Raw genomic sequence first — 14,201 nt, 5'->3', positions numbered from 1 at the left:
TAAAGTGAAGGCGCGTGGATATGGCATAACTTGGTGAGCAACAGGGGTCTGTATATAGGACCCTAACTAATCCTAGGAAAGAGTGGCTGCAGCGCTGATTGTGTTGTCTTTCTCTGTACAGCAGCACCTGCCACCCATTGTGCCAATCGGTCAACCCTGCCTCTGCTGATAAGGAAACTGCTGTAAACAGCAAGTAGGAGTCTGAAATAGCCCCAGCGGACACTGTCAAAATTGCAAGATTACTGATTTTATTTTTTTTAATAAAGATAATAAATAATAAAACAAATTAAAGAGCAGCTTAACTTTAATTTTGTCCAGTATGAAAAGTTATGAAACTTTTGCAAATCACTTTATTAGGGAATTTGTCTTTGCTCCTATAAAATGTTTTTTTGCATGTAAGTCCTTTCCATAACTCTGCTTTACCCCAGTCTATTTTCCTGCCTTCAGTATTATTGATAGCAGAAATATATTGCTTACTTTTTGTTCTGATTTCAATATAGCTAAAGACAAATAGACTGGGGAAGAACAGGGATTTGGAAGACACTTAAAGGGAATAGCCCCATCTTGTCAGTAAGATAGCCCCATCCCCCCCCCTTCCCAATCTGCATACTTGGGCATGCAGGCCTTTGAAATTAAATTTTCATTGACATCTTTATATCTTCTATCTGCTGCTGCATTCCCAAGTAATTAGCATTTTCATTCATGTGCAAATAAAGTGTTAAGTGCTCCAAGCATAATAGAGCACTTAAAGGGGGGGTGTGACGTACAAATTCATTTTCACCCTAAATCCCTATTTGTTTAATGCCATAATGTAAACTTTTTTTATTATAGAAGTGCATTAAAAATTTACTATTCTTCCCTAACTACACTTTCTAACTGCTCCCCCCCCCCACTTCCTTTTTGATGACACTTAGCTTGAGAATTACAGTGCATGCTGGGATACTCAAACAAAGTGTCATTAGGGGACAAAGGCTGTGGTCACTGCCACAGCCTTTGCTCTCTCCCTGAAATGAAGAGTCATTGATGACCTTTATTTCAAGTGCTGGGCTAGTCCCTGCATCATGTGCACAGTGACAGTGCGCTCTCTGTTGCTAGCTCAGATCAGCCGGCACCAGAGCGCACTGTCAGTACATGGTGTCAGAATGCCGGGCATGCAGAGACAAGCCCCATTCCTGCAAGAGATGTCACTTGTGGGGGTGGCGTTGGTTTCAGCACACCAGGTAGTCTTACAACGCACACTGACAGTGCGCTCTCCTGCCAACTTGTTACTGCTGATTTAAGCCAGCAACGGAGAGCGCACTGTCATTATGCACATCGCATAGTGCACATCATGCAGGGACTAGCCCAGTCCCTGAAATGAAGGTCACCTATGACTGTTATGCCCCCTGTTGACACTTTGATGGAGTATCCCAGCATGCACTGGAATTCTCAAAGGATGCTTCAAAAGGAAAGTAGGGGAAAAATAGAAAAAGAAAAGCAGTTAGTGTAGTTATGGAAGGATAGGTATTTTTTTATTTAAGTATATTGGACAATAGTTTAGATTAAATAGCACTAAATAGATAGGGATTTAGGATGAAAATTAATTTGTGTGTCGGACCACCCCTTAAACAAGCCACTGCCCACCTTGGTTGTTTACTCATCCTATAGTGATAATCTCCTGCTGATAAAACTGTGACTTTATCAAAACTAGAGCAGGCAGCCCAATAAGTAATAGTTTGCTGGAATCAGGGTCTCTGTCCCTACATCATACTGCTCTCAGATTAGGTTGTAAAAACCTGGTAACAGATTCCTTGAAGTGGTAGGATGGGTAATGGTTGCATCAACATTTTTCAAGCTACTACAGAAGGTGTTTTCCTAAAGTGGATAACCCCATTACTATAACAAGTGCACATAATAAATATTATTTCAAGGTGATCTTTGTGAAAAATAAAAAATTCTGACTAACTTGTCATATGTGGGTTTCAAGAAATTTACGATAAGCCGTTAACATAGGATTGGTGGGGTCCAATCTCTGGCCCACTGACGATCAGCTGATTGAATGGAGTATGGTGCACCAGAAGTGTCATAGCTCCATCCTTAGTGTAGTGGCCAAAAAATGGTACTACAAGCCATCTCCCATTCTTGACTTGATCCTAAGTATAAGTAATCAGTATGACAGTCTAGGAGAACTACTGTGAGAAAATAACATTTTTATTATAAGGGAAATATTCTGAAGAAAGTTTTTAAAGAAAATGATTATAGTCTTCTACACAAAGTAGAGTTCACTAATGGAGTCATCAAGTTAAATTACCCCCATTATTATGGTCTAAGGGGTAACCTTTCTCCTTGTGGAGAGTGACAAGCTAAGCTTGGCATGTCAGAGTGAGGAGACTTATAAGCCATGCATGCTCTTCTGGGAAATTAAATATGCAAATTGTCTCTTCAAAGAGGAAGGGTACCAGAACTCTAGCGTCACCTATTGGAACCTGCCATCCTAAAAGTCAATATGCAATATGACTTGGGATTAAAGCCAAACCAAAATCTCAATTTGTACACACAATGTTTAGACATGCTGCCCCTCATTAGTGCAAAGATACTACCCATCACTGCTACTTTCATATTGCCCCTTTCTCCGAGGTGTGCCAGTCTTTACTGTCCATTTTGCATTCTATTCTTCACGCAGGATGACTGGGGCTATAGGTGCTTGAGATTATTTTTACACTTATGGCTGCAGGAGGAACTCTTGTGCCGTAAAAGCTCTTTAAATTCCCAGAGTTTTCACCACTTTGACGTCTTTATTATTATTTTTTTTTTAAAAATCAGCCTGTTTTTTACCCTATCCAAAATTTCATACGGTAGCAAACAGAATCTGAGGTGAGACGTGAAGCTGCTCCACCACGAACATTAATAGCGCAGTGTTTGCTCTTCGGCCCAACATGTCATTTGGCTGGAGAACGCGGTAATAAATCTACGTAATAAATAAAAGCGATTCGTTCTCGGAGCAGAACCTGAAAATGCGTAGATGAACCTGTTGGCCTTGGCAGTCATAGACTTCAGGGGAAATATTAATAGCAAAGAAAAACACAGCAGGCTTCTAATGATACTCCATGACTGGTGATGTCCTCAGTGACAGGACGCCAGGCTTTCCTTCACCTTTTATTTATTTATTTTTATTTTTTTTAAATTCTTTATTGGATCTGACAAAATTAAATGAAGAAACTTTGCAAACAGTTTTTTTTTTTTTTTTTTTTTTAAAAAGGCTAAACTTTTGTGTCTGCAAATACTTTCCAGAGGTTTTCATGGTAACTAACCCTCTGTAGTTTCATCCACCACGTTCTCCTCCTCTACTTGTTAACCCACCAAATGCAAATTAACAAGAAGGCTGGGTCAATTGGAAAGTAATGACTCCAAGCCTGGACAACCCCTTTTAATAATGGGTGTAAGAATCATTACATTTTATATGAGGTTTAACAAAAAAATGTACTAAAAGCTGGGAGTGTGCGTATGTGTGTGTGTGTATATATATATATATATATATATATATATATATATATATATATATATATATATGTATATATATATATATATATATGTATTTACCTTATTACCAGACCATAAGATGCACCCCAAATTTTGGGGAGGAAATTTTTTTTTTTTAACTAAAATGGTGGCATGTCTTATAATCCGATTTTCCGGTAGCTTACCGGGAGGGTAGCTACGGTGGAGCGGGGTCCAAGGAAGCAAGGCCGGCTGTGCTGTAGTGGGGCGATGCTGCGGGCCCTGGGCTGGGAGAAGTGGGGTATCCCGGCAGTGCGAGGTCATGGGCTCTGGCCTTTCATAAGATGTCGGCGGTGAGCAGAGTCCTCTTCCCATTTATTTCCCTGTGGTGGGCTTCCCTAAATTTGGTGGGGGGGGGGGGGAAGTGCGTCTTATAATCTGAAAAAATACGGTATATTCCTGTCTTAACCCTTTAGCATCAGCACTCTCGTGGTCCCCCAACAGTCATTTAATTGCCCAGCAGAAATGACTTGCTGAACGTGTACACATTATTGCTGCAGCCAATCACTAATCGCAGTGTGTTGCATATGTAGACATCACAGCAGTGGTGAACGTGGACAGAAAAGGGCCCCTGTGCAAGAACAATATATGGGCCCTTCGCCATCCAGTAGCTCATCATAATGGACAATTCCACCTGCTTTGGGGGTAGTAGTGGCCCCCTTACCTCCTGGGCCCTTGTGCTGCTGCATAGGTTGCACCAGTAGTATGTCACAGCTAAGGCCAGTGATCAGCTGTGTGGGTCACATCTGCCTGTGCAGAACGTTATCACTGCAGGACAAGTGAACGACTTGTAGGCATCTCTGAAGTGGCGAGCAAATAAACAGGTGATTCTATGTCATTTTTATTACTAATTCTGTACAAACCCCCGCGAGACGTCATAAGAAAATAACCTATTGTTAAGATTAAAGGCGCTTTTTCAGCTTTTGAAAGGGAACCTGTCACCTCCAAAAACGCCATTTACCTGCTGATCTAGTGGTAATCTGAAGGTAAATGGCGTTTAAATAATGCCTGGCTGCCTTACAAGAGCAGCGGTTACAGGAAGTAAAGGAAGTTTTATTCTCCCTGAAGCCGCTCGCTTCCAGTCATCGCTCACTATACAGTGATAACGGCTGTAACCACTCCCCAGCACTTTGATTGACAGCCTGCTCTGCAGCTCACATCCAGCCTGTATTGCTGGGAGAGATACTCTTACAAGAGGAGAATCTGAAATGTGGGTTAGGGAGTGTTACAATGAATGAAGGAATTAAGTGTTAGACTGCAACTTCAATAACTAAAGGTAACTGTGAACATACGTAAAAATCATTTTTTGCATGTTTTGTCTATAGCCTTTAAAGAAAATAATATATATGGCACCATGTAGCAACAAGGACAACTGCACAGTGACATAGTCTTACACTGTAATGTATATGTAGCATGGAATTTGCTAATTAGAAAAGTTCCTTGGTGAGTACATTCTGCACATAGAACATGTAGAGGGAAGTCACGCAGGTACTGGAATAAGATGGCTCCATGTCTAAGCTATATGTGGCTTTTCACTGGTAATTGAGAGACTGATCCCTTTTATATCCTTGGTGTGCTCGACATTATTAATATCATCTATCTCTGTAGAGTCATCATTGTTTTTTGGGGGACTCTACTCTGGGATACCTAAAAATCACTAGAATTGTGGTCTAGAGGTCTTCCTTCCGTACAACACAGTGAGAAGGACCGTGAGTAAATTTGCGGCCAAGAAAGTGTCCCGCTGCTCCATTCCATGCTTGTGAAAACAGCCGTTTATGTGGCTTTCTACCTACATCTCGTAGACCTTGGCACTGTGCATGCGCAACCACCTAGCCGTTGACTGTTGTGGGAAATCCCTTTTAAGATAGCTGTCCTAGCGATCAGTAGATCGTCACCGGTTAACTCCAAAAATTCAGCTGCTATCACTGGGGAAAGCTTTTTTTTGGACTTATGAATATGTATGTAATATTAGGTGCCAACCATTCAAACCAATGGCATGGTCTGCCAAAGCAGCTCATACTTAGTAGCTTTGTCTCATAATGGGGGATTCCAATTAGAAAATGTGGCGCCCTGCTGCGCATTGGTGCCACAGATCCTAGAGGGGTGCATGGACGGATTCCTCCACAAGAGGCCCTCATAGCATACACACACCTCCACCTTCCACCTCAGACCAGCAGAGGGAGCCCGGATAGGGATATAAAAAGGGAAGGTGGAGCTAGGCAGTTCAGTCTAGTCTGTGAGGAGGTCAGTCTGCTGCAGCCAGAGAAGTTGCCAGTCCAGCCTAGACCCAGGGAGCTCAGGTTAGTGAGCCTAAGGCATGCCGACGCCATAAGAGCGGTGAAGAGCAGCGAGGCCTACTGCCAGTGTGAAGCCTAGTGAGGGCCCCGAGCGAGGCCGAAGGCAAGTGGAGTAAGCGAGCTACATAGGGGGCAGAGGAGCTTAACCAGCTCACCCCACAACCATTTACCGGACACCGGGTCCGTGTCTGCAAGGATCTCTAGGACCAGCAGAAACAACCGGAACCCCTGGCGAACTACATGTCCCAGGAACACCAAAAGCTGACTGATATACCAGGGTCAGGAGTCACTGAGACCGGGGAGGGTGATCTCCAACAGAAGGCCCTACCACCAGGTCAGCCGGTGCAAGACAGAGACTAAGTTAGGCCTAGCTCCAGGCAGGTCATAAACTTATCAGGAAAAGGCAAGAAACAGGAGGCCCCACACCCGCTCACTGGGGAGAGTCCCGATATGCACCCTTCACCCTACAGTGCCCTGGATCGTGCCTGAAACACCACCAGTAAAGGTACTGAAGTGAACGGTTGTGAGTGTGCCTATTCTTCTCCTGACCCGGCTGGGTCCCCTCTGTCTGGCATCCCCTCTCCTACGCTGCCCTGAGGCCCCGCTCCACCTGTGGGGAGCCGCACCAACTAAGCTGCCAGACCACCGGCCTCCGAGGACTGTAGCAGTGCTGGTGATCCTCACCAGACCCCATGGGTGGCGTCACGAGCTTTCCCCTTTCCCATACACCTTTTCCCCCATTATTTCTTGCTTTTAAGAGTGACCCCAGGGTACGGCCCGGGAGCCGGCCACCGCGGCATTCCCCAAAACCAAACAGCAATGCCCGGGCGCCGAGTCCCCATCTTTTGGGCGCGTCAAAAACCACCCATCTGTGTCATTATGGATATGAGTTGACTATGTGCGACACCCCATTTAAGTGTACATTATTAATATTTTTTTACATTTTCTTTTAGAGAGCAGAAATGGCTTTCCGGAACGTAATTCAAGGGACACTTGTCCTTGGAGGGGGTGCAGTTGCGACAGTATTTGGTCTTTCTCATCTGACTGACAAAAAGAAAAAGGTAATGACTAAAGTTAAAATAAGAGGGGATATCCAGGTCAAAATCTGCTGCACACAAACTTTTAGTAAAACTATTACCATTTTTGAAATTGTTTATACTGTATCCATTGTTCTTCTATAACAGGACCAAAGTTCTGACCTGTCAATCAAACTGTATCCGTCCCACCTCCATAGTCCCACCCTTTACATTAAGCATTACATACAATGCAGCACAACTTCGTGCAGAGTAAGCCTCGTCTACCTATGACATTAAACTCCAGAGCACATTTTTATCCAGTATTCTGCTGTAATTTCTTCATTGATTGGTTGGGTCTCCATCTTTCTGACACAGAATTCACGAGGAGCCAATGAGCTTGATGATTACAATGTCTCTTTAAGGCTGTGTGCACACTATGCGGTTTTTAAGCGTTTCTGCAGCGGCAATTCCGCTGCAGAAAAGCTTAAAAAATGCTTGGTAGAAGGCCTGCCATGTTCCCCAATGATAATCCGCATGTGCTGTGTACATGCTGCGGAAATTTCCGCTGCGGATTATCATTGCGGAAAAATACGCAGCACTACCAATTATTTTGCGGAAGCGCTGCGTTTTCGTCGCCATTGACTTGCATTGGAACGCATGGAATCCGCATCACTGGATCTGTACATGCGGAATCCAAACGTTTCAATGTGCGGATGGTACCCGAGTTTGGAGAAGAGGAGACTCTCCTCCAGACCCGGGTACCATAGAACCTGTAAAAAAAAAGAATAAAATAAAAATTATACATTATACCTACCTTCTGACATCCGCTTGTCCCTGGCAGGAAAAATTCATGTACAATCCGCATGCGTTTTTTTTCTGCCAGGGAGATGCAGAAACGCTCAGGAAAAAATCCGGAGCTTTTCTGCATCGTTGGCACATAGCCTTATAGTTAACAGACTTAAACAAGGGTGGAACCATGGCTTGCAGCAATGAGCTAACACTGGCTACAGTTTGCTAATATTTGCAACATTCTGTTAGCAAGCACTTCAGCAGCACTTCCTTCACAGAGATACAATCTCTTTATTTCCTTCACAGTAAACACAGCACACCTCCACAGTGCTGGTCAAGATCCTTCTGACAGTAGCTCTTTTCTTGTACACTTGTATCAGGATTGTTTCACACCACGTTTTTAATAATCTTTAATAGCCACACCTTTTTGATTAAAGGAAACCCGTCATTAGATTCCTTTGCCCCCTCTTACTTAGCAGCTTTGTCTCATAATGGGGGATTCCAATAAGAAGACCTTTTAGGAATAGCCTGTCATTAGATTCCTACTGCCCAAACCACGGGCAGCATCAATCAGGGACTGGCTGAGCGATTGCAGCCAGGTATTTTTTACTTTAATATGTTGCAGAATTTCAGAGTAACATATACCTGGTACTATCTGATTCATTTATTATTATCATAATCTGATGTCCACACCATTCATAGATTTGTAGGTTACCGGGGGACAGTAATTGCTTCTGTGGCTTCTATCTCCAGGATTTTCAGCCTTGGGAAACCACAGAAATGTACGATCACCCTGAAGTTTGGGTATATAATAGTCATGTTTGATATCTCTAGGATGGTGAAAGTATGCTCGGAAATATGGTGGCAATATTATTCCACTCAAAGGTTTCTGTGGGAAAATATGACCTAAATTAGAATTGGGTCCTGCTTCCATCTCTCCGTGCATACGATTGGCTGTCCTCCTCTCACCTAACCAGGAGGATGGGTGAGGCGTGTGAATGGGACCCCCTTTATAACATCCCATCCAGAAAAACTTATTGTCAGACCGAGGAGAGACAACGTGAATTGTAGATCGGTCATAATTTCTGCGATGACCCTTTTTGCAAAGAATCTCCCCCCATCTAATCGTAAGAGTCACCTTCATTTATCCCTTTGTGTTTTATACTGTTTTTGCCTTTTATGTATGTCTTTTTGTTATTACATCTTTTTGTAACTTTTTAAGCACTGCACCTTTTTTTTTCCCGCATTTTGAATCTATAATTTTATTTAGCTTGTTCCTTGCTGCTCTAAACGTACCCACAACCTTGAAGAGGGAAAGCCACAACCTTGAAGAGGGAAAGTATAGCTTAGTTGTATTACCCTGTGTTTGCCAGAGGGTAAGAAGAGTGTACCTATCAAGTGCTCAAGAAAGCTGAGTGTATGTGTGTATACTAGTGTTTCACCCAGGGCTGGCATGTTAAAACGGCGAGTGGTAGCAGCAAGAGGAGTGGTGTGGAAGTGTGAATTGTGATGTGTGCTTATCTGATTATCAGCCTATTGCAATAGGTGAGCTGAAGAGTGAGGGTGAGAAGTCCTCATTTACCCAGTGTAATTTGTCATTTGAGATACTATTTGCCTAATTTTTTTATTTTTTGTTCTATTTCACTTTTTGAGCGCAGATATTTGCTTTCAAAGACTTTTAAAGGACCAGATGTTTTTATTTTTTTGTCCTGATATATAAAAGCATAGAATCCAAAGAAGTTATACTTAGTTTTTCTTATGGCTGTATATTTATAAATCATTTATTATTACCTGGTCAGTAATAAATGGATTTCAAGGGTAAAAATTTACATTAAATAAGGCAATCCGTATGTAAGAAGTAGTTTTAATATTACAAAGTGATACAATCTTAAATTAAAAAATCCGCCGCTCTATTCGGAGACCAGAGCTATTCCGCTTTGTGTGACGTTCCTTTAATTAAAGGGAAATTTTCGGCGGCTTTGATAGTAGACGGCATTAACTGGCTGAGCACGTTTCTATAATTGCCCATTATTGATTGGGCGAGCTCTTTTGATGCAGCATTGTATTCTCCTTTATTGTTAATTGTATTGATCTAAATAATTGTGAGGAAGGGAAATACACTTATTTCATCACAGGAAGTGCCACTTGGATTATAATATCAAGAATAGGGGCTATAATGAAGTAGTTTGTTTTAATCAAATGACAGAAGTTGTGCAGGGAAAGTCATACTGGGATTTACTCAGACTAATGCTGCGATAAGTGGTTTTACTATTGCAAGATGATTAAGTTCTTTTAATTAGGTGTTCTAATTGGCTAATCTGGCATGTTGGTTCATCAGTGAAAAGACTTTTGTTGAGTTTTACAAGGTGCTTAAATCTGGATAAGAAAAAATGAAGCACTTCAATTATTTCTTATTCCTGAATGTATTCTTCGCAATTATGTTTTCATATGTGGTTGAAATCGGGTCCTTGTGCAGATCTTCAAAGAACCTTTCAAGCGTGCCCGGTTTTGTTGTCACATCTTAGCATGCCGATGAAAATCCTTCTGTATAAGTGACTTAATCTGTCATGATTTGCAGCAAAGAAGGTAGGATCAAGCACAATTACATTAAAGAGGCGCTACGGGTAAAGCTGAAAATTGAGTTTTGCATTCCCTCTACCCCTATATTTTATTACCTGTGCCCCTCATTATAGAAAGTGGGCCTTAATTTGCTTCTCCTTGCAAAATTGTTTCCACCCCAAGGGAAGGTATAATAGAGAAATAACTCATTTATATATAATTCGGGACAGATGAGGAAGATCAAGACACTATTACAATATGCCCATTCACAGAGGCATAACTAGAGTCCGATGGGCCCCAGTGAAAAATTTGGACATGAGCCCGAACCTCCATGTTGGTCAAATGTATGGGCCCTTGTAGTGTTCTAAATCCTATAAAGACAATCATGTTAACCACTTCTCCATCCTGTACTAATGTCCCCCATCCTGGGCCCCTTCCAGTAATATATATCCCCCATCCTGGGCCCCTTCCAGTAATATGTATCCCCCATCCTGGGCCCCTTCCAGTAATATATATCCCCCATCCTGGGCCCCTTCCAGTAATGTATATCCCCCATCCTGGGCCCCTTCCAGTAATATATATCCCCCATCCTGGACCCCTTCCAGTAAAATATATCCCCCATCCTGGACCCCTTCCAGTAATATATCTCCCCCATCCTGGGCCCATAGCAGTAAAATATATCCCCCATCCTGGACTCCTTCCAGTAAAATATATCCCCCATCCTGGACCCCCTCCAGTAATATATATCCCCCATCCTGGGCCCCTACCAGTAAAATATATCCCCCATCCTGGGCCCCTACCAGTAAAATATATCCCCCATCCTGGACCCCTTCCAGTAAAATATATCCCCCATCCTGGACCCCTTCCAGTAATGTATATATCCCCCATCCTGGGCCCCTACCAGTAATAATGTCCCCATCCTTGACCATATCGTGGTATGCTGTAATGTCCCAGCTCCTGGGCCCATCCTATAATAATGCTTCCCGTTCTGCTGCTGTTCTCTAACACATCTAAAAACACCCCGCTCCCACAACGCACGCCGTCCTTCTCTATAGCTGGCGTAGAGGCCAGCAGCTGACCTTGGCGTGATGGATGACATCACTGCTATGCTCTGCCTGTGACTGACATGGTGACGTCACCAGCTGGCCTCTGGCTGGCAGTGTGTATTGCGGTGCATTTACCCGGCGGGTCTCTGCGCCACAATACAGTTCAGCTGATTGTGCATCCTTGGACTCGATTCCAGCTGAAATAGGCATTAGTGTCGGCGGGTCCCCCTCCCACATGGGCCAAGTTGTGGTTGTACCCTCTGCGAACGCGAATGTTATGCCCCTTCGCATACAGCATACTTACCAACTTTTATGCTTAGGATTCTAGAAGCATAAGGACAGTAGTGTATGAGGCCAAGCTCCTTTCCTTGTCACACACCCTTCAATGCCTCCTGCATGCCCCTTCCAAGCGCATTTGAGAGTCAGGTACTTGTTTGATAGGTCAATTCTTCCCTTTTACAGGAGCCCCTCAGACTTTCTATGACTAGAGAAGAGCCAATCAATTTTATGCAAATCGAATTTGTCAAAGTTTTGGAAATTTGTTGAATCCCAAAAATGTGAAACTTTTTTTTTTTTTTTTTGCACGAACGCCAAAAATGGCCTGATTGATTCCATTTTATACATTGCAGAATATTGCATCAGCCAGAGAATCATTGAATGATCTGGGGCACGGCCATGTTAGTTTCATTGTAATGACTTCTAGCTGTTGGATCACATGATATAGCACAGCCAATCAGGACCTGGCGCCGCCATGCTCGTCACAGTCACGCCGCAATCAGGCAGAGTAGGGAGAGCTGCTGCTGTGTTAGGGAGAGATTTGCTTGTGTATTAGGTAGTGTAGGGAGAAAAACTGTACATTACACATATCCATCTCAACAAACAGTCCTTCTGAGGACTAATCCATCTGCAGAGATATTAGGCAGGCAGGGTGTATAGGCAGGCGGTGTATATAGCAGACTGCAGTGCATATAGCACGAGAGGCTCCATTCCAATTCTGCCTTCTGCTGCTGTTAGACATTTCTAGACAAAGGCCCAGGTCTCAGGGGCCAGGAATAATTTTTTTTGGATCTTAATCCTCATTATTTGCTTAAAAAGCAATCCAGAGAACACTGTTTTTCTGCGCCATTTGCTTGTTGGCACTGCAGAATACAACCAGGTCCTTTCCATATTACAGTGCTAGAAATCCAGCTATCTAAAACTGTTTTCTCCGTCACACGGATCACATATACGTTTTCAGGAAATACTGCCATTTCTGGCCTCCATTAAAAATTTGTTTCAGTGTGTCAGTGAAGCAATTGACGCCAGTTTGCTGTTCAAAATAGCTACCTACAGGCCAGGTATTTAAAACTGTGTTTTCTCCGTCACACGGATCACATATAAGTTCTCTCCAAACTCAGTCATTTGTAGCGAGTGTGGAAGATATTGTTCTCCATTTAAAATGGGCAAGGCACGTGGCAAGGGATGGGGAACTGGACGTGATGGTGATGGTGCATGCAGAGGCCGAGGACAAGGCCGTGGGCAAGCTGAAATTGTGCCACAACAAACACCCACATCTTCTCGCCCGACCTTCCTGTCCCAATTCCTAGGGGACCGCAGCACACCACTATTGAACCCAGAGCAGTGTCAAAAGGTTGTTGGTTGGATAGCGGATAATGCTTCCAGTCACTTAGCCACGACCACCACCACCCTGTCTTCCACATGGTCAAGTGTCAGTAGCCGTGAGTCTGGACCGCATATTCCTCACCCTGACCCTCCTTCCTCCCACTATGCCGAGTACCCAGAGACAACTGATCCCACACTTGGACACTCTGAAGAGCTGTTCACTTTTTCATTTATAGATTCGGGCCTCTCGCCCGGTCCACTTGAAGCGGGGCAAGAGGAGATCGCATGTAGCGATGCCCAAATATTTGAGCAGCCACGGTCACAGGAAGGCGATGGTGGGAAAGTGTCACAAGAGGTGGACGATGATGAGACACAATTGCCTGAAAGTCAGGAGGAGGACCAGGGTGTGGAAGTGGAAGACGAGGTGGTGGATGATATAGTAACTGATCCAACCTGGCAGGAAGACTTGCAGCACACAGGGGGAGGGAGTCAGAGCACCCCAACAGGCAGGAAGAAGCAGTGTGGTGGCCGCAGGCTACCATTCCCCGTAACACCAACACGAAGGAATTTGCCAGTACAACTATTAGGTCTTCCCGAGTCTTTTTTTTTTTTTTTTAAAGACTCTGCCGATAACCCCAAAAAGGCTATTTGCACCACCTGCCAGGCCAGCATCAGCAGGGGTGGCAAAACGACCAGCCTGACCACCACCAGCATGATCAGGCACATGGCAGCAAAGTACCTGACTTTGTGGGCCGAACCCCAGGGTCCAGGAACAGTGGCTGCGGGTGGCACCATTGCTTCTTCTGCTGTTGTGCATGCAAGCCAATCCCCTGTTCATGGTGCATGCGAAGATGCCTCCTGCCCTGCACCTGTCTTTGCACACTCTCAAGTAGCAGCATCAGGAAGCACGTCCATGTCCATGTCCTTGTCCCAGCGCAGTGTTCAGTTGTCCATACCCCAGTCCTTGGAATGCTAGCGCAAATACGCAGCCAACGCCCCACAGGCCACACTACTAAATTCTCACATTTCACGACTGCTTGCGCTCGAAATGTTGCCTTTTAGGCTCGTGGAGAAGGAAGCATTCTGCAACCTGATGGCGGCGGCCATCCCTCGGTACTCTGTCCCCAGCCGCCACTATTTCTCCCGGTGTGCCATCCCGCATTACACATCCCAAAACATTAGCCGTGCCCTCAACAACGCAGTTACCGGGAAAGTCCACCTAACCACGGACACGTGGACAAGTGCTTGTGGGCAGGGACAGTACATCTCGCTGATGGCACACTGGGTTAACATAGTGGAAGCCGGGACCCAGTCGGACCTTGGGACGGAACACGTCTTCCCGACGCCAAGGATTG

At 44.2% G+C, this 14,201-nt stretch overlaps 1 protein-coding gene across 3 annotated transcripts in view; it reads left to right on the top strand.

Annotated features, from left to right (window-relative positions):
* Positions 1-14,201, top strand: part of GPD2 (glycerol-3-phosphate dehydrogenase 2) — a 310,532-nt gene that overhangs the window by 32,861 nt on the left and 263,470 nt on the right. For all 3 annotated transcript variants that reach the window (XM_073647152.1, XM_073647151.1, XM_073647153.1), the window contains exon 2: positions 6,788-6,895. In XM_073647152.1, the coding sequence (XP_073503253.1) occupies positions 6,797-6,895 (99 nt within the window). In that variant the 5' untranslated portion in view covers positions 6,788-6,796. The remainder of the gene's footprint in view (positions 1-6,787; positions 6,896-14,201) is intronic.

This window comes from Phyllobates terribilis, unplaced genomic scaffold (genome assembly GCF_046119375.1).
Source record: "Phyllobates terribilis strain yellow unplaced genomic scaffold, ASM4611937v1 Scaffold_9__5_contigs__length_417890890, whole genome shotgun sequence".
In the NCBI taxonomy this organism is placed as follows: Eukaryota; Metazoa; Chordata; class Amphibia; order Anura; family Dendrobatidae; genus Phyllobates; species Phyllobates terribilis.
Note: the sequence above shows the minus strand (reverse complement) of the source record. Positions and strands in the feature narration are given on the sequence as shown.